At 36.7% G+C, this 18,698-nt stretch overlaps 1 protein-coding gene across 3 annotated transcripts; it reads left to right on the top strand.

Annotated features, from left to right (window-relative positions):
• Nucleotides 1–316: 316 nt before the first annotated feature.
• On the top strand, nucleotides 317–17,837 carry LOC135156178 (heparanase-like). 3 transcript variants are annotated; one of them, XM_064107811.1, is made up of 10 exons: nucleotides 317–573; nucleotides 1,738–1,884; nucleotides 3,937–4,085; nucleotides 5,659–5,829; nucleotides 6,639–6,843; nucleotides 7,389–7,646; nucleotides 11,408–11,528; nucleotides 12,050–12,198; nucleotides 15,593–15,739; nucleotides 16,642–17,837. In XM_064107811.1, exons 1-10 carry the CDS (start codon nucleotides 398–400, stop codon nucleotides 16,847–16,849), a joined length of 1,731 nt encoding a protein of 576 aa, XP_063963881.1. In that variant the 5' UTR covers nucleotides 317–397; the 3' UTR covers nucleotides 16,850–17,837. The 3 variants fall into 3 exon arrangements, with proteins under 3 accessions (XP_063963881.1, XP_063963882.1, XP_063963883.1); XM_064107812.1 differs by lacking the exon at nucleotides 15,593–15,739 and having other exon boundaries at nucleotides 353–573; nucleotides 16,642–17,472; XM_064107813.1 differs by lacking the exon at nucleotides 3,937–4,085 and having other exon boundaries at nucleotides 365–573; nucleotides 16,642–16,921.
• Nucleotides 17,838–18,698: the final 861 nt, after the last annotated feature.

The following is an 18,698-nucleotide window of genomic DNA, read 5'->3' as shown; positions in this document are numbered from 1 at the left end:
GGCGACGTAAACACGGTGGCAAGTTTTTCCCGTCTTTTCATAACATTTTTCTTGTTTTTTGAATGAATTCTTGTTTAAAAATGAAATCAATATAGCAGAAATGTCGGAAATAAAGTTGTGACCCATGTACACGATTTAGGGCTAGATCTTTTAGAAGGAAAGTAGAAAGCTCGGGGGCGAAAGCTTCAGGTTTTTGGGCGGTACACGCAGATGAATGGAAGCAATTCCAGGCTCCGTGGAGAGTAAGCATAAATTTTTACTCTCTAGGAGCATCCTGGCTACTATAGCCACCGGTGGTTTCCTTCCGTAGGTCGAAGTCCGTTTGTTTCCTGGTTATACCGCTGTTAAATTTACCAACCGAATAGTTCCCTTGTATTTCTAAGCCCAATGCCCATGAATGAACGCAAATATGGCGCCAATAACAACGTTATTTTGCTGGTATTTTGGTTTCATGTGTAATGTGAATGCTTCTCAAGCTGCACTGGTGCAAACTGGCCACACCGATCCACTCAAGAACCACCAACCTGTCCACCCCGCCACAGACGAAAATGACAAATTTCTACAACAGGACATGTAAGTCTTGCTGAATATGCCTATATGTACGCTATCTTTAAAGAAAAGTTTTAGTCCTTATTCATCTCATCATTCTTGACTAGCTGCGGGGGGCATCATTTTAATTTTTTATTTATCTCCCCCGCATCCGGTCAATTACTTTCGTGGGCAAGGATCCGGGTCCTGTTTTATAAATATTTATAATTATGTTAAGGGAATATCTCGCAACACATGACACGTATGGAGGTCATGTTCTGTGAAAGCATGAACGTAGAAGGTAATAGAGACCCATTACTCGGGACACATCTTCTTCATGAATGGCCTCAGCAATGATGACGTCAGTTGCCATGGTGTCATGGCGGCCTGGTTCTAAACAAATGAACCCGGGCGTGTTTCTCATAGGAGAAAATGGCTGCTAACGGAATTTCATTGCTTGCAACCTCAGAATTATGGTAATTTTGGCAAATGCAAATATGTATAGACGATCGTCAGCTGCGACTCTGTTTAGAACCAGCCGGTTCGTTGTCATGGCAGTGACATCACACTTCGGTACTCTATATTATAATCATCTAGTTATCGAACCCCTTAAGCAACTTCATGTATAGGGCTTCACATTTTGTGGCGCACATCCCTAACCTTTCCAAATCCGTGTGCCCCCAACCCCCGGGAGCTCAGCTCCTTCTTTGTTACTGTTAAATAAATTACTTCTCATTATTCAGATAGCCAATATACCCTTTCCCCATTTCTCTGTTTGTATGTGAAATTACAAATCTGGAACATGGTTTCGTCGTGGTAAAGTGGTTATGACTCTCGTCTTTCGATCCGAGGGACGTCGGTTCGATTCCAAGCCATGTTGTGTTTTTTTCAGCAAGAAATTTGCCCACATTGTGCTGCACTCAACCCAGGTGATGTTAATGGGTACACGGTATAATTAAATTCCTCGAATGCTCGAGCGCCAAGGCAGCCCAGCTAAGCCGGGGTAATAATTGCTGGGCTCGCTGTGAGAACAGTTTTTGGACTGAAGTGGCTATCCTGGGTTAATATACCATTATTATTATAATTATTCTTGTTATTATTGTTGTTATTATTACTATTATTATCGTTGTTGTTATTGTTGTTATTATTAATATCATAAACATCTCAATATTAAAGCTCTTGCCTGTTTGTATCATGTTTTCAATGCAGTGTGTCCTACCCAAACTCAACGCAGCATTACTCCGTATCGATTAACACTAGTAAGGCGATACACATCGTTGATCGCCGATACCTTTCAACAGGTTTCGGTGCGAGCTCCGTCACAAAGAAATTCCATATGCAGGGTTTCGATCCAAAGTAAGTTAGACCGACATTATTAATGATGGCTCAGTGGTGCAGTGCTTCCCTCGTGATCGGAAGGTTATAGGTTCGATCTCTTGCCGAATCCTTCATACGGCTTTTAAATAATGGGACCTTACCATGCTTACGCGAAACGAAGATTTTGCCAGGGGATGAAGAATTTATTATTTTACACCCCCTTTTCTCGAAAAAAAGGAGACCTCGATGGCAAAAAGACTGTGTCAGAATGAAAAGAATGACAAACCAATGAAAAGAACACGTCTGCTCATGGAATGTCCATGAACAGACGTGTTTTTCACGACTGTTTCAGAAACGGATTTTGAATTCTCTTGTTTTTGTCCAATCTTGGGCACTGACGAAGAGTGTGGCTTTATCTTTCATTTTTATAGCTATGCTACTTTTAAAATCTACGATTTTATTTCTACGGCATTTTCTAAACTATTTGTGATTATTTTATTCCATATGCCGAAGTAGACTATTTCTTATATATATACATATATATATATATGTGTGTGTGTGTGTGAGATTGGCACCGGCGTTCAAAGCTCGGGGCCCGGGTTCGATTCCCGGCAGAGACATTTTTTCGGCATTACCAATTTTTCCAAAGGGCAGATAGCTCTGGGGAACCATGATTTAAGCTACGCCTACCATTGTACTCTTAATCTATTTCTTTCACAAAATTATGTATACATATGTGTGTGTGTGTGTGTGAAGTTATACATGTACAACAGCTTTGGCAACTCTTTTATTTAAATATGTGAAAGAAATGGATGAAGAGAATATATATATAAACTTCTCAAAAAAAGTTTGGAAATCTGCGTTTGGCCACTAATTTCTCCCAACTTCCAAAGTTATGCAATGCATATTTGATATCATTGAAAAGATCATTTAATTGTCTTTAAAATGATACCATACATGATATGAGTATGATTTACATGGAGGTGCTGGACCTTGAAATGTGGGGCAAGTTCATAATTCAAAGGTTGCAAAAAGACTCAATATTGGAAGTCACTGTTCTTTTTTTCCCGTGGTGTTGAGTGAGTTTCTCAGCGATTTATTTTGTTTTCATGCACGTTAACATCGACATTACATAGAATCAAACACACCTCTGCACAAGCAACAGACAAACAAACATGCATGGGTATTTCAAACCACGACTCAAATCATGTTATCTCACATGCAGATCTCTATCATTTTAAAGAGAATTAACTGATCTGTTCATTAATAGGTACCAATCACACATTAATATTCACTAAAACCGAGGAGGAATTATCGATCGAACTCAGATTTCCAAACTTTTTTTGAGGGGTTTATATATATATAGATGTGACTTCCGTAGGAATTCGGCAGGATAGTCTGTTGCTTGTATAGCGCAATGGGTATATAACCAATTGCATTGGAAACATTTTACGTCTAAGTTAGTCCGGCATAGTGGCTGACCTTGTAAATAGACGACAAAATTACTCTTTTTGCACTAAAAAAAAAATCAAAATGAGACGATGGCAGAGCGGGGATTCGAAATCACAACCTTACGATCATGAGTCCAAAACTCTAACCACACGACCACACGTATTTCCTTATTATGTTAGCTATATAATCAATATAAATTTATTGTTTGGAAAGATAATTGTACCATGAAAGGTAAATTAAAATTGTTTTCATTCTTCGTTCTCTTTAAAACTTCAAAAAAGTTGTACATGCCTTAATAACGTATCGAAATTCAAAATGCCATCAAAATGCTGACAGGAAAAGAACCAAACCCTGTAGGTCTAGGACGCTCCATGGATAAACAGTCATTATGATAATGCGAAATAAGTTGCCTTCAACTGCTATTGTTTGGAAAGAAACTATCTTTCTATCTCCTCTTATTCTTTATCCCAAAAGTTTTATTGCAGGTCACTTAAATCAAAACGGTTTTTGCTCCTGTCCGACAGTATCAACGCATCTTGTCCGATAGGGTCAATGCGATCTCAGTCTAGATAATTTAAAGTTACACATTATTGTAAAACAAACTCTCGGGAATGAAATCTATCGTTTTCATGGCTTCAGGTCAGTCATCCTCCAAACGTTGTTACGAGGACTTTCTCCTGCTATTGTACGTGTCGGAGGAAGGTCGGGAGATGAGGTAATATTTGCTCTAAATGGTTCTTCCAACACCATCCCTCATCCCTGGATAAATGTAAATCATTTTCTTACAGGTAGGTCCCCAGGATCACAGCCCATGAATATAGGGCAAAAAAGCGATGACTTGATAATGACCATTTCCCCCTTTTTTACTTCTCTAAATTAGAAAGAAATGTATTTTTCTTGAAAGAATGAAACATCTTTCATAATAGCAACATAACAAAGTAAACCAATGGAAAGGGAAATAGGAGTTTTCGTTTAGCAAGATCTAGAGAGGGATGTACAGTATTGTCAAGAAGACGTCAAATAAAGGGGAAATTCACCCTGACGAAAAGGTTGTTGTAAAAATACCAGACGAAAGTAATGACAAATACTGGTGACAGTTTAAGAAAAAATCAATCAAAGATTTAGAAAGTTATTATAACGTTAAGTTTTTGATTTGTAACATAACATACGAGCAGCTGTCCCTTATAAATGCACAATGCATGATTTTCAATGTTTTTAATGGTTCATTAGGACTGAAATATCTTTTTTCTTTCGGGGGTGCGAAATGATTTGTCCGTTGATATACTTAGGGTACAAAAATACATTTTTTTAGAAAATTACATTTAATAGACATTTTCCTAATTCACGTTACATAGAATACTGGTCGCATATGACGTCACAAATCAAACCGGTTAAACTTTTAATAATTTTTGGATAGGTTTTCCTCAAATTGGCTTCACCGGTATTTTTCTGTTTCTTTTTACAATAAACTTTTTGTCAGGGTGAATTTCTCCTTTAAGACACCGTCGATAATTAAAGGACGGTAGCAGCATGTAAAGGCTTTACCATTGTCTATTTTTTATTTTAATGCATTATTCACCTTGGATCCAGGATGAAGCTGCCTTTTCCGTTTCTCCAATTACAAAGTTTGACAATGCATTATTTTGTTCTTAAATCCACCGTATGTCAATGAATGAGAACACCCGAGTAGGATATGTGATACGATCTATCATTATTATTATTTTTTTGCCCACATTGCATTTATTGCTGCAAATGTTCATCACTTGTCGAATTAAAGGGGATGTTCACCCTGAAAAAAAAGTTTGTTGTAAAAATAGCAAAAAAATCATTCAAAATATTGGTGAAGGTTTGATGGATATCCATCAAATAATAAAAAACTTATTAGAATTTAGAGATTTGGGTTTGTGACGTCATATACGAGCAGCTGCCCCATGTTCTGTAATATAAAATGCATTAATTTCAGTGTTTGATGGTTCGCGAAGATCTATTTTTGTTTTCCTTTTTTCAGGTACGGTTGGAAAATGATACGTCTATGGATATAATAAATGTACAGTAAAAACCATTTTCAATTCTCTGAGAAAATGACATTTCATTGATTTTTTTACCATTCGATATGTAGGAAAACTGCTCGCATGTAGTGACGTCACAAATCAAACAATTAAAATTATAATAACTTTTTATTCTTTGATGGACTTTTCTCAAACCTTCGGAAATATTACTTATTATTTTTTCATTCTATTTTTTATAATAAACTTTTTGTCAGGGTGAACTTCCCCTTTAAGTACTATATACATTTGCAAAATAGTACATTGTCACACACAGATTTTCACAATAATGATGTAAATATTCAATGATTTTCAGGGGAACAGTGGAGGAATCTAAACGAATTTTGCTTAAAGAGCAAAGTGGATCTTGCATTCACTTTGAACTTGGATTTGAGGAAAGGAAATGCCTGGGACCCGACTAACGCTAAAGAACTCCTAGATTTCAATGCCAACCTTGGATATCGTGTTATCTGGGAATTGGGAAACGGTAAGATAACCTGTCTTCTTGGACACTAAACTGGTGGTGATATAGCGGAGGTAATACTCGGGAGCACCGGAACCAGGGAGCAAACTCCTATACTTTCTTTAGTTAAACGTGTAAAAAAATGTAAAAATTTACCATCTAATTGAGATCTTATTTTGTTTATGCTCTACCCCCTTTCGAAATCGGACTCGTGTACTATACAGTAATCATGGTAAAGTCGTTATTCGTGGTGGTGGTAGTGACGGTGATGGTGGTTGTGATGGTGATGATGGTGGTGATGATAGTGATGATGGTGGTGATGATGGTGATGATGGTGGTGATGATGGTGATGATGGTGGTGATGATAGTGATGATGGAGGTGGTGGTGATAGTGGTGGTGATGATGGTGGTGATGATAGTGATGATGGTGGTGGTGGTGGTGATGATAGTGGTGGTGATGATGGTGGTGATGATAGTGATGATAGTGATGATGGTGGTGGTGGTGGTTGTGATGGTGATGATGATGGTGATGATGGTGGTGGCGGTGATGGTGATGGTTTAGTTGTGGTTGCGGTGTTAGTGGTGGTGTTGATATGGTTGATTGTTTAAAAAAGTAGATGATTGGGTGTTTGGTGATATCATTAAATGAGATCGAAACGAAGGAGAACAAGATCGAGGAGAATAAGAAGCAATGAACAACTAAAGCAACAACAACAACAACAACAACTGGAATTACGGTGAGATTTATCAAAATGTCCCCTATGTCTCCCCAAAACACTTTCATCTTTATAATTATGCAAAATCATATCTATCGTTCAATATTGCCTCCGTAGAACCGAAACGCTTCAGAAAAATTTACAAGAAGACGATAATAGCTCGTCAGTTAGCCAAGGACTTCATCACACTCCGAGCCATCTTGTCTGAGGATAGGTACAGGTATAGCAACGAGTTGGTAGGACCGGACATGGACCATCTTCCAATACGGGACTGCATCACTAAATCAGAGTTTTCACCAAGTTCGAGCGACTATCTACGAAGGTCGGTTCAATAAACTCATAATACATACCAGTATTTACAAAATCGACTTAAACCGTATATGAAGAATTAGTCCATTGAAATTACAAAAAGATATAGGCCTAGGTCAATCTTCTGATACTGTCAATTAGCAGACAAGACCCATGTAGAAAATGCTATGCTCTGCTCAGCATAGCATTGAACACCTTATTTTTGGAAATCTCTTAAAACCTGTATGATATAATTAAGGGCCCTGAGAACGATTTTTTTATTGGACACCCCCGCTTCCCAGGGCCATGATGTAATTTTGAGGACTCTGGTTGGCTGTGATGACGACACTTCCATGTACAGCCAAATACATGGGAAAATTCACTAAACAAAAGAGGATACAAGTGTCTTCACGAACTTTTTATCGGCATATTGTAGGTATGCGATTTTGCCATATCACATGCACTATGGCTCTATGTGGGTCCAGTTGGGACATTCTTTGAAGTGAAATGTGGTTTGAATACATTTTTTCTTTTAATATCCAAAGTGAATGCAATGTTGATCCTTGTTATTTCACACAGGTTCCTTAAGCACGCTGGTGATGCGATCAATGCAACCACTGTTCATTTCTACAATATTGACCCTGATAACAGCACTTCCGTCGATAATTTCACCGATCCAGATATCCTCTTGAGAACAAGATGCGAGCTCGAGAAGTTTCGTCAGACCATGAGAGATTCCATGCCGACGGGCTCCCGAGAAAAATGGTTAGGCGAGACTTCCACGGTGTCTGGTGGCGGTTTGGAGGGTGTTTCAAATCGATATGTCGCCGGTTTTCCGTAAGCACCTGTTTCTTTTTTCTTTTTTTTTAATTCAGGTAACCAGTTACGCGTGAATTCCAATAATGCTTTAACGCCAACGCTAATAGGGAAACTTCGCACTGCGAGCAAAACTTAGCAAATGTATTGTCGAATACCGTTCATAAAAAAGAGCAACCAAGAAGTCTTTGTCGAAAATTTGTGAATCAAAACAGCAGTTTCGTCCTGGGCTCTGGACAAACCACATATTTGCAATTTTTCGTCAGCTTCGAAACTTATATCTCGGTCACAAATGCTCTACGGCAGCCGTACGGCGAGTCGAAAACAACCGTTTTAACATTTGTGTACCAGTAACACATAGGTGGTTTGAATAAAAATGAATAAAACGGCTGTTTTCGACTCGCCGTACGGCCGGCGTAGAGCACATGTGACCGAGGTATATAGAAAGAAACTTTGGTTCCGGTTCACCAATTTTTGACAAAAACCTCCCAGTTGATCTTTTGTCATTTTGACGGGCATTTTCAATACATTTACTGTCTTTTTGAACAGCGGCGTTGGAACGTGTTTTCGTTGGGGGGGGGGGCAAAGCCAAATAAGGGCACTTATATGCCAAAAAGGGCATTTTGGTGCAAACGGATATTTTCACCATGAGATTATCATCTGTGTGAAGAAGTTGTGCATTTTGTAGTAATTAGGTTGTGATTTTCTAACCTAAAATGTATTGTGTGAAAAAGGGCACATTTCATTTTGAAAAAAGGCAGTTTACATTTTGAAAAGTTTTTTTTTTCCTACGGGGAATTTTTTTTTGGGGAACTTGCCTCCCCCCGGTTCCACCGCCTCTGTTCTTGAATCTGTTCTGCGTCGCGATGCGAAAACTCTCTATTTTCGACCAAGAATAATAAATGTTGGTGGTGCATGTTATAAGGGTGCAAATCCCCGGGAGGGGGTGGTGAATGTGGAATATATCCCCCCACACTTTTCGGATAGGGGAATGGCATGTATAATTCATCCCCCATACTTTGCAATACAGAAACTCTATTATTTAATCATCAAATGATTAATAATATTTTCAATGTTTGCATTCATCTTTAAATGCGGTCAAGTGCTTAAATTTCCCAATTTCGGATCCTAAAAATGCGAAATTTCTCGCCCGGTCGCTCCACTCCCGCGATCAATATGTTACACGATTTTGGCCATAACAAATCCCTACGTTTAATTTATTTCAAATGTTATATCCCCTGCATCATGAGAGTATGGTTATGCTACGTACATTTATGAATTGTATGATATCAATTTCTTTTAAATATACATGGTTATATCTTTGAATGTGGGGGTCATTATAGTATCATCTTTGTGGAAGCGGGAGATAATTTCTACAAAAAAATATCGGCATACCATATTCTTCAGGTTAAGTGTACGATTAGTTACTGATGACATTAACCAAATCAATGCAGTTAATGAAACGCAGAGGCAACTTAGGACAGCAATATTCCCACGCACTTTACAATTTCATTGGTTTAAAGGAGACTTTTTAAAGTCTCCTATAATTGAAATTAATATGATTTGAAAATCACATTAATTCCATTACAATATCCAAACATTAATGTTGCTCAAAATTTTGAATGTTGCATCATCTCCCGGTATAAACTAACGATTATTCAAAATCTTTCTTTTCTGCAATGTTTTCCTTTTAATTTGCATCCTTGTGCTACTTCCACGTTTTTTAAGACAAGTGTATATTGTGGCTTGTGATGGCCTGTAATCATTTCATAAAGTACCCTTAATCCTGATAATCATGATTTTAATCAAGTTTTTGGACCCCATTTTGTCTTCCAACTTCTGAAAATGTACTCGCTCCCATAATTGTAAAAATCGTGATAGGCCCTTAAAGGGATAATCCAGGCTGAAATATTTATATCTCGATAAATAAGGTAAAATTCACAAAGCAAAATGGTGAAAATTTGATCAAAATTGGATATCAAATAACGAAGTTATTGAATTTTAAAGATTTGCATTATTCCGCTGAAACAGTTCTAGGCATGTCTTCATGAATATTCATTATAGGTGGACTGATGATGTCATATCCCAACTGGTTCTTTTGTATTTTATTATATGAAATTAGGTTTATTAAAAAACTTTCTACCAAGAACTAAAACAATTGGATTGATAACTGATTAAGTGCATTAGTTATTTATTGCTGCAATTTATTTCATCATAATGGAGACACATCATTCACACATGTATGAAAAAATGAAACAATTGTGATTTCATGTAATAACATAAGAAAAAGGAAAGCGTGGATGTGACATCATCAGCCCACCTAATGAATATTCATGACGATGAGCATATGACTGTTTTCACAAAATATTCATAAACTTTAAAATTCAATAACTTCCTTATTTGTTATCCGATTTTGATGAAATTTTCAGTATTTTGATTTGTGAATTTACTCTATTTATTCAGATATAAATATTTTCAGCCCGGACCATGTCTTTAACTGAAAGATGGTAGTATAATTTACACATTTATAGTATATACATGCGTATGCATTGCCCTTGATGTGATAATTACACACCACTTGTAAGAGGTTTTTTGACAACATTTTGTCTTTCAAATGCTGAAAATTTGCTCGCTCGCTTCGCCCGCTCGCATATTGTTATTAACTGTAATGCATCACTTTATATCACAACAATTCAAATCCAATATAGCAATCGAACAAAAATCGTCATAGGCCTTTAACTGAATAATGGTAGTATTATGTACACGGTTATATATGCCCTTGTGCATAGACCTTAGTGTGGGGGTATCCCCCAAATTTTTAATTTTCAGGTCAATATATTGATATCACCCCCCCCCCCCCTGGTCGGACTGGATTTACGTAAGTTGCATGCTAATTCAAACTTTGAACAATGGAATGTCGAGTAACTTTGGACCATGTCGATGTGCATTTGAACTGTGGGCTATCAATATTTGAGCGAATGTTAGTTGGGGACTAGCTATAGGCCTATACATTAACTTTCTAATAATTAATGGTCAAGTCAAACTCAGAAAAATGTTGATTTGTATCGATAGAGAAAAATCAGACGAGCATAATGCTGAAAATTTCATCAAAATTGGATGTAAAATAAGAAAGTTATGAAATTTTAAAGTTTAGCTTATTTTTCACAAAATAGTTATATAAACGAGTCAGTTACATGCAAATGAGAGAGTCGATGATGTCGCTCACTCACTATTTCTTTTGTTTTTTGTTGTTTGAATTATACAATATTTCAATTTTTAAAGTTTCGCTTATTTTTCACAAAATAGTTATATAAACGAGTCAGTTACATGCAAATGAGAGAGTCGATGATGTCGCTCACTCACTATTTCTTTTGTTTTTTGTTGTTTGAATTATACAATATTTCAATTTTTACAGGTTTGACAATAAGGACAAACTTGACTGAACCATAAAATGTTAAACAATGGTAATTCCACATGTTCAGGGGGAAATAAAACTTTGTTTCACATGACAATGGGGAGAAAATTTGAATATTTCATATTTCATATGATAAAATACAAAAGAAATAGTGAGTGAGTGATGTCATCAGTTCCCTCATTTGCATACCAACTGAGATGTGCATATAACTGTTTTGTGAAATGAAGCGAAACTTAAAAATGTCATAACTTTCTTATTTTAAATCCGATTTTGATGAAATTTTCAGCGGTATGCTTGTTGGATTTTTCTCTTTTTATTAAAATCAAGTTTTTGTTTGGGTGGACTTGTCCTTTAATCTTATTTTCAGCCTACTTCATAACCTGGGGCTGGCAGCTGAAATGGGGGTGTCGGTGTTTATATACTGGAACTTATTCAATGCCGATTACTCCTTGCTGAAACCTATTTCCGACCACTACGCACCCACACCAGTAAGTCTCTTCATTATTTTCTGTATTTTTTTGTTTAATTCATGAAGTGCAATTATGACTTTATCTCTAATGGGAATAAGAGGGTTTGCGTTTACATTATCTTTTCCACAGACTGCTGCGTAATCAGCTCTTTGAATTAATCATGAAATAAATAATGGGAAAATGATATTGTGATTCGCATTTTCCATAGAATTTGCCCAGCCCTTGTCTTATCATGGTTTATCAGTGAACTAGACCTTACGCATTAATTATTGATTAATCCATTTATTTATTTACATATTTATTTGTTTATTTATTTATCTTTTTATTGCATTGTCCGTTTCAGGTAAATCAACGTATAACCTCATATCTTGAAAGTGAGCGAATTCAATTTTTCTTCTGGGTGGCTTTTTCTTTTCATGAACAAAACACGGATCCGTTCGGGGATTTTATTTTTTTAGATAAGACCTAAAGTTCTTTCATTCGTTTCTTTTCGTTATTTTCTTTAATTCTTGTTTTTTCATATATTTGTGTTCGATCAGCTCTATTGGGTTTGCTTTCTTCACAAACGACTTCTCGACACTCACATTTTATCTGTATCATATGAAATTGACGGATCCAATGATGAAACGAGAGGTAACGAAAACAACAGGTCTTTCGTCTACGTATTCGCTCATTGTACAAAGACATCGTAAGTAGGGTTTATCGTACTGTTAAGTCTAATATCACTGATTATCTTATTAAAGGGACCAGTGGCGTAGCGTGGGTCACGGCATTGGGGGGGCACCAGCAAAAGTTTTGAGTCACTAAGTGAGCGCGCAAAGCGCGCCCAGCTGCCAGGTATACCTAATAGAGACATTTTAAGGACAGTGCCATTAAACGGATATGTCTCTCACTGGTCAAATAATGCGAGCGCGAAGCGCGAGCTTAAAAATTTTGATATTTAGACCTAAAAAGGGAAATTATAATCAATCTCTTGTAATCATGATATGTACCTGTCTCGCTAAATAATGCGAGCGCGAAGCGCGAGCTGAAATATTTGTAAATATTGACCCAAAACGGGAAGATTTTAAGGACTATATTTTAGGAATGCATTAAGAGTATACACATCTCACCATAGTCATCTAATGCGATTGCCAATAAGCGCTTGCTGATTTTGTTAGAATTACATCTAAACATGCACATAAAGCACTTGTAATCATGATTAACATACCCATCTCACTTATCAAATCTTGCGAGCGCGAAGCGCGAGCTGAAAATTTAGGAAATTCAGACCTGAAGAGGGGCATTTTAAGGCTTGTTTGTAGAAATTCACGAAGACCATACGTAGTTCACTAACCAAATGATGCGAGCGCGAAGCGCGAGCTGAAAATTTTTGATATTCAGATTAGAAAGAGGGACATTTAAGGACTGATTCTAGGAATCCATGGAGAGCAGACATATTTCACCAATCCACTACTGCGAACGTAAGCACGGACAGGAAATGTTTTATATCAAGACCTTAAAATGGGGCAATCACTTTAAGTAGTCATGAAAAAGAAGCATATTATTGTACATAAAACAATAACTCGAAGTGCGAGGAAATATATTTGGCAGTTTGGTGTATATTGACTTGAAAACGGGAGGTTTTAGTATAACAGGATTATATATCTCGGTAAACAGACAATGCGAGCACCAGGAACAATGAGGACATAGGCCCTGAGCAAATTATGTTTCATAAAGTTATGAAAAAAATGTTTCTTATGTAATATAATATAACATAACATAATTATGATATAATATAACATTATAATGAACAATAATGTCTTCTTTCCCACTTCGTTTCTTTTCCTTTCTCCCTCTTTTTCTCCTTTTCCCCGTTTTTTTTTTTTTTTTTTTTTTTTGGTCAGCCGATTGGGGGGGCACGTGCCCCCCCATGCCCCCCCGTAGTTACACCACTGAAAGGGACGCTCCGCGCTTAATGGTAATATAGTAATGATATCTAGCTAAATAGAATGCATCTACAAAATCAAAATGATGAAATTGTATTAAAATGTGATTTGAAAAAAAAATGAATCAGTTGTTTAACTTTTAAAATTAACAATATATTGTGAAAAATATATACATGTACTTACTTTCATGAATATATGCAATTATAGATGCCATATCCCCACTTTCTATTTTCTTATTATATTACAAAATGAAATCATTTTTTTCTTCAGATTTTCATGCATGTTTATTTAAAATGCCTCATTGTTAACAAAAATAAGTTTAAGCAATGATTATCTTACACGTTGGAAAACGAAATTTAACAAATATTTCACCGAAAGAACGCAACATACTCCTTATCAGATTGGGATGAAATTTTCAACATTTTTTATTTGATTAATGTCTCTCTATCTGTTCAAATTTGTTCTGCCTAAGGTACGCCTATTGACAGCTTGGTCATGTTGGTAGCTCACAAAAAACGGCTCCCGGTAATGCAAATTTGAGTTAAGTGAAAGTAAATTTCAAGCTATGAGGGGCCATCGATTGCACTACCAATTGCATCTCCGCTATCCCAACCCCCAATACATATAGGTTAGTTTCCCCAGGCCCATCGGGGTCACTACAAGTGGGACGGTATTTACCGTTACTCAGCAAAAATGAAACTAAAGCAAATTTTAACCAAAAAAAACGACGGTTTAAAAAAAAATTAAGTTATAATGTTTGTTAGATTTAAATCTTAGATCAATATTCTTTGTTAATGCCCACATGATAAGATTATACTGGGGTATAATCATGATAATCCGCATTATTGAACCTTTACTAAAGCTTCAGAGGAGCTTAATTTCCATTGTATTTCAAAAAAGTGCTAGTAAGGTAAATCTTGTCATCTTTCTTTATTTCAACATCTTTGTCACATTCTTGATATTTTTGTCTTTTATTCATCTATAGGGCCAAGTTGGCTTAGTTGATATCATGAATTAGTAAGATTTGTAAGATGGAGAACCATCAGTTCGAAAACCAAAGAAATGCAACAAATACACGAATTACCTCTGCTAATACGTTAATACCCGATGAGAAGTTCTCAGATGATTCCTTACAAAGTCCATCGGTTGCCTGCATGCATGCAATACCGTTTGTAGCCCTAGAACGGCAAGGGAGGGAGGTGTCCCACTCGACAATTTTCGCGAAATTTGTTAACCGCGCGAAATCGTGATAGGCGGCCGATCGAGGAAGGTTGATCATTCCTTTCCCCGTCCAGAGAATACCCGGCCTGGTTAGTGTTAAAGTGATACGGCACTGCTCTGACAGGATGGAAAGCGCCATCTGTCTGACATGGAATGCCAGCATGTCCCATAATGCATCATTCCACCTTTGTAAAAGCTTGTGCGTCTTCGCATATCTTTTTTTTTTCATTTACAAAGTTCATATATCATACAAGTGGGTCAAGCCAGTTCGGAGTTCCATTCTGCGCATGATCAGAAAAAGGCCATTCGGCCTAAAAGTGACACGGTGGTTTAATATCTAATATTAATGAGATAAGCACCAACTTTGATATCTTGTTTATTCATATATTCTTTTGAATTTTGTTTTTTATTAGATCCACAATAAAACAACAATGGGTCCACTAGAGACTGGTATATATTTTACAGTTAGCCAAGTACATTGTTATAGCAACTTGTTAATGCATTCAAAGTAAAACGTAACAAATACTTTCATAGAGTGTTCACTGTGTGCTATTCTAGTCATCTGGTCTATGCAATTTCTGCATCCTACAATGTAAGGCATGCTTACATAATACCCAGCTTTGAAATGTGCCTATCATAATGTACAAAATGAAAGGTCATTCGACCAAAATTGCCCATGAGGTAATACCGAACTGGTTTATTCGTGGCACACCTTTTACAAAATTTCAACGTAAGCTGGCGCCTTTTAATTCTTCACTTTGTTAAAAAGAAATTATGATAACAAATCTTTAAAGCAAAATAATTGTTTCATTGGAATGTAAATGTCACCTGTCGATAACTCAAATGTAAATTGATATCTTCTGATAAATGCCCTTTGGTGTTCCCCTTTTTTAATATATTTTAAGTTACCACACCTTTTCATTAAAAACGCAGCCAATCATATCCCACCGGTGCTGTTACAATCATCGCAGTGAATCTGTACAACGACACTGAGACATCTTTAAGCTTAACTGAGAATTTGATGAAAAAGAATATAGACGAGTATCTCTTGACTGCACCAGAAGGAATCCTCACCAGCAAGTAATAAAACCTCATCTTTTGGGAAATAGTCTATTTTGAACCCGGTTGGCGCATGAGTAAATAGGGGGTTTCCGCACCAAGAAGCCTTTGTCGAAAATTGTTAAATCAAAATCAGCAGTTTCGTCCTGGACTCTGGACAAACCACATATTTGCAATTTGTCGTCAGCTCCGAAACTTAGGACGAAACTTTGGTTCCGCTTCACCAATTTTCAACAAAGATCTCCCAGCTGTTCTTTGTCATTTTTACGGGCATTTTCAATAGATTTACTGCGTCCTTGAATCCGTTCTCCGTTGCGATGTGAAAACCCACTAATAAAGAAATACTAAAATACCTCGTATAAACCTAATTTATAACTCTTCATAATGTAATAGAAATTCCCTATTGGTTAAGTAAAACAAAAGACATGTTCTCATCTCGATCAGTGAAAGTGGCGTCTTTGAATATCTAAAACGAGTTTCAGGTTTGATTTCTATGAATGAATAATTGTCATGAGCTTTATTGAAAACATTTTCGAATGGTCATTCTTCACTCATGGTGGGGGCGAATTTCAGTATAATTCAAATTATCACACATCAACCATTTTGAAAAAAATTAAAAAAATACGAGTACCGGCCAGTTGTTGTGCCCAGTTCTTCGTACGCGGAAAGAGTAGGAATGTCCCTTTTCGTAAGGGCCCTTGCCTAAACTTTCTTTATGCATGTACATTATAATGTGGGGGGTTCGAATAAACGTCACCCATGTTAAAAAGTCATAAATTGACATTCTAGTAGCTATACATTTCACTGAGTCGAGCTCACGCGGTAAGTACCCAGAACGTCAAACATCCACGAGTACATGTTGTATTTAAAAAAAAGAATAATGGCATTTTAAGTTATTCTCTATTTCTCTGTCTTTTAACCAGGAATATCAGTCTGAACGGCCGAGTGTTGCAAATGAAGAACTTTACCCATTTCCCAGATATCATCCCACGCCCTCTACCGGTAGGATCGCCCATACTTCTTCCTCCGAGAACGTATGGATTCTACGTTATCAAAGACGCCGAGGCTGCAGCATGCCAGGAAAAGAAACTGAAAGCTGATGGTGGATTCAAATTGCAAACGGACAGATAGACGTGTCAGATGCGGGCGAATATCGGAGGGGGTCGGAAAAAGTCTTAGTTCATTATAGTCCCCATATTTGGAGACGCCTTATTAAGTAATGGTTGACTTCAGGGGCCGCGGAAGCGGGGGGACTGGGGGCTTCAGCCCCCCCCCCCACTTTTTTCCAAAACTGTGTACAAAAACGTAAAAATGACCATCTGATTGTGATTTTTGCATGGTCAGCCCCCCCCCACTTTTGGCTCAGCCCCCCACTTTGAAAACCCCTGGGCCTTTCGACCTTTTCATTACTTTTTTTCAACAGGGGCACGATAGTTTGCACATCGCCTTCACCAACTGTGATTATTTGCTTATATTAAGCATGGACACGAATATATCTTGAATAGAAAGTATTTTACATGGGAATAATTGATTGATTGATTGATTGATTGATTGCATTCATTCTTTTTCATTCCAAAATTTAACAAAAGTTACAATGTATAGCAAAACACAAAAATATAATATACAGAAATGAAAAAAGGGAACCCACTGGAAAGCAAAGCTTGTTAGTATGGGTTCCCTGCAATAAATAGTTAATTAAAGTATATCTTTGATCAATGAAATTCAAATCGTAAATTAAAAAGGTTTGTACAATGAAAAAGAATACAAGTGGGGTCAAGCTTTTTATGCCTACTATGTTACAATTAACAAAAAATATTATATCATATATACCCCTGCTGTATAAAAAAAACATGAATTCAGGAGTGTGTGAACAGACAATCACTTGGACAAGACAGGACAAATACAAAATTATTGATGAGTTTCGATGACGATGACCGTCATAAATATTTGTGACATAGAGATGTTGCTATATATATATATATATATTAATGAGGCAAAGTGGTAATGCATTGTACTTAGTTCCAACAGTTTATTTTGAATTCAAAATAAACTGTTGGAACTAAGTACAATGCATTACCACTTTGCCTCATTAAGATCTTCTATGTCCAACACGCGGAACGTAATATCGTCATATATATATATATATATATATATATATATATATATATATATATATATGTATAACATGTACAACAGCTTTGGCAACTCTTGTATTAAATATGTGAAAGAAATGAATGAAGAGAACAATGGTAGGCGTAGCTTAAATTAAGGTTCCCCAGAGCTACCTGCCCTTTTGGAAAAAAATTGGTGATGCCGATAAAATGTCTCTGCCGTATTTAATACAAGAGTTGCCAAAGCTGTTGTACATGTATAATCTCTCGCATTTGTATAAGTTCTCCCATACATGTACTGTATCAAACAGTGGCGTAACTACGGGGGGGGGCACATGCCGCCCCCCCCCCCCATCGGCTGGCAAAAAAAAAACGGGGAAAAGGATAAAAAGAGGGAGAAAGGAAGAGAAAAGTAGTGGGGAAAGAAGAAATTATTGTTCATTATAATGTTATATTATATTATGTTTACATAAGAAGCATTTTTTCATAACTTTATGAAACATTATTTGCTCAGGGCCTATGTCTTCATTGTTCTTGGTGCTCGCATAGACTGTTTAACGAGATATATAATTATGTTATACTAAAACCTCCCGTTTTCAAATCAATATACTGTACACCAAATATATTTCCTCGTAATTCGAGTAATTGTTGTTTTATGTAGTGACATTTGCTTCTTTTTCATGACTACTTAAAGTGATTGCCCTATTTTAAGGTCTTAATATAAGACATTTCCTGTCCGTGCTAACGTTCGCATAATTTGATTGGTGAGATGTCTGCTCTTCATGAATTCCTAAAATCAGTCCTTAAAATGTCAATTTTTCTGACCTCAATATCAAAAATGTTTAGCTCGCGCTCGCGTCATTTGGTTA

The sequence above is a fragment of the Lytechinus pictus genome, chromosome 12 (assembly GCF_037042905.1).
Source record: "Lytechinus pictus isolate F3 Inbred chromosome 12, Lp3.0, whole genome shotgun sequence".
In the NCBI taxonomy this organism is placed as follows: Eukaryota; Metazoa; Echinodermata; class Echinoidea; order Temnopleuroida; family Toxopneustidae; genus Lytechinus; species Lytechinus pictus.
The sequence above is the reverse complement of the archived record's forward strand: the minus strand, read 5'-3'. Positions and strand labels throughout refer to the sequence as shown.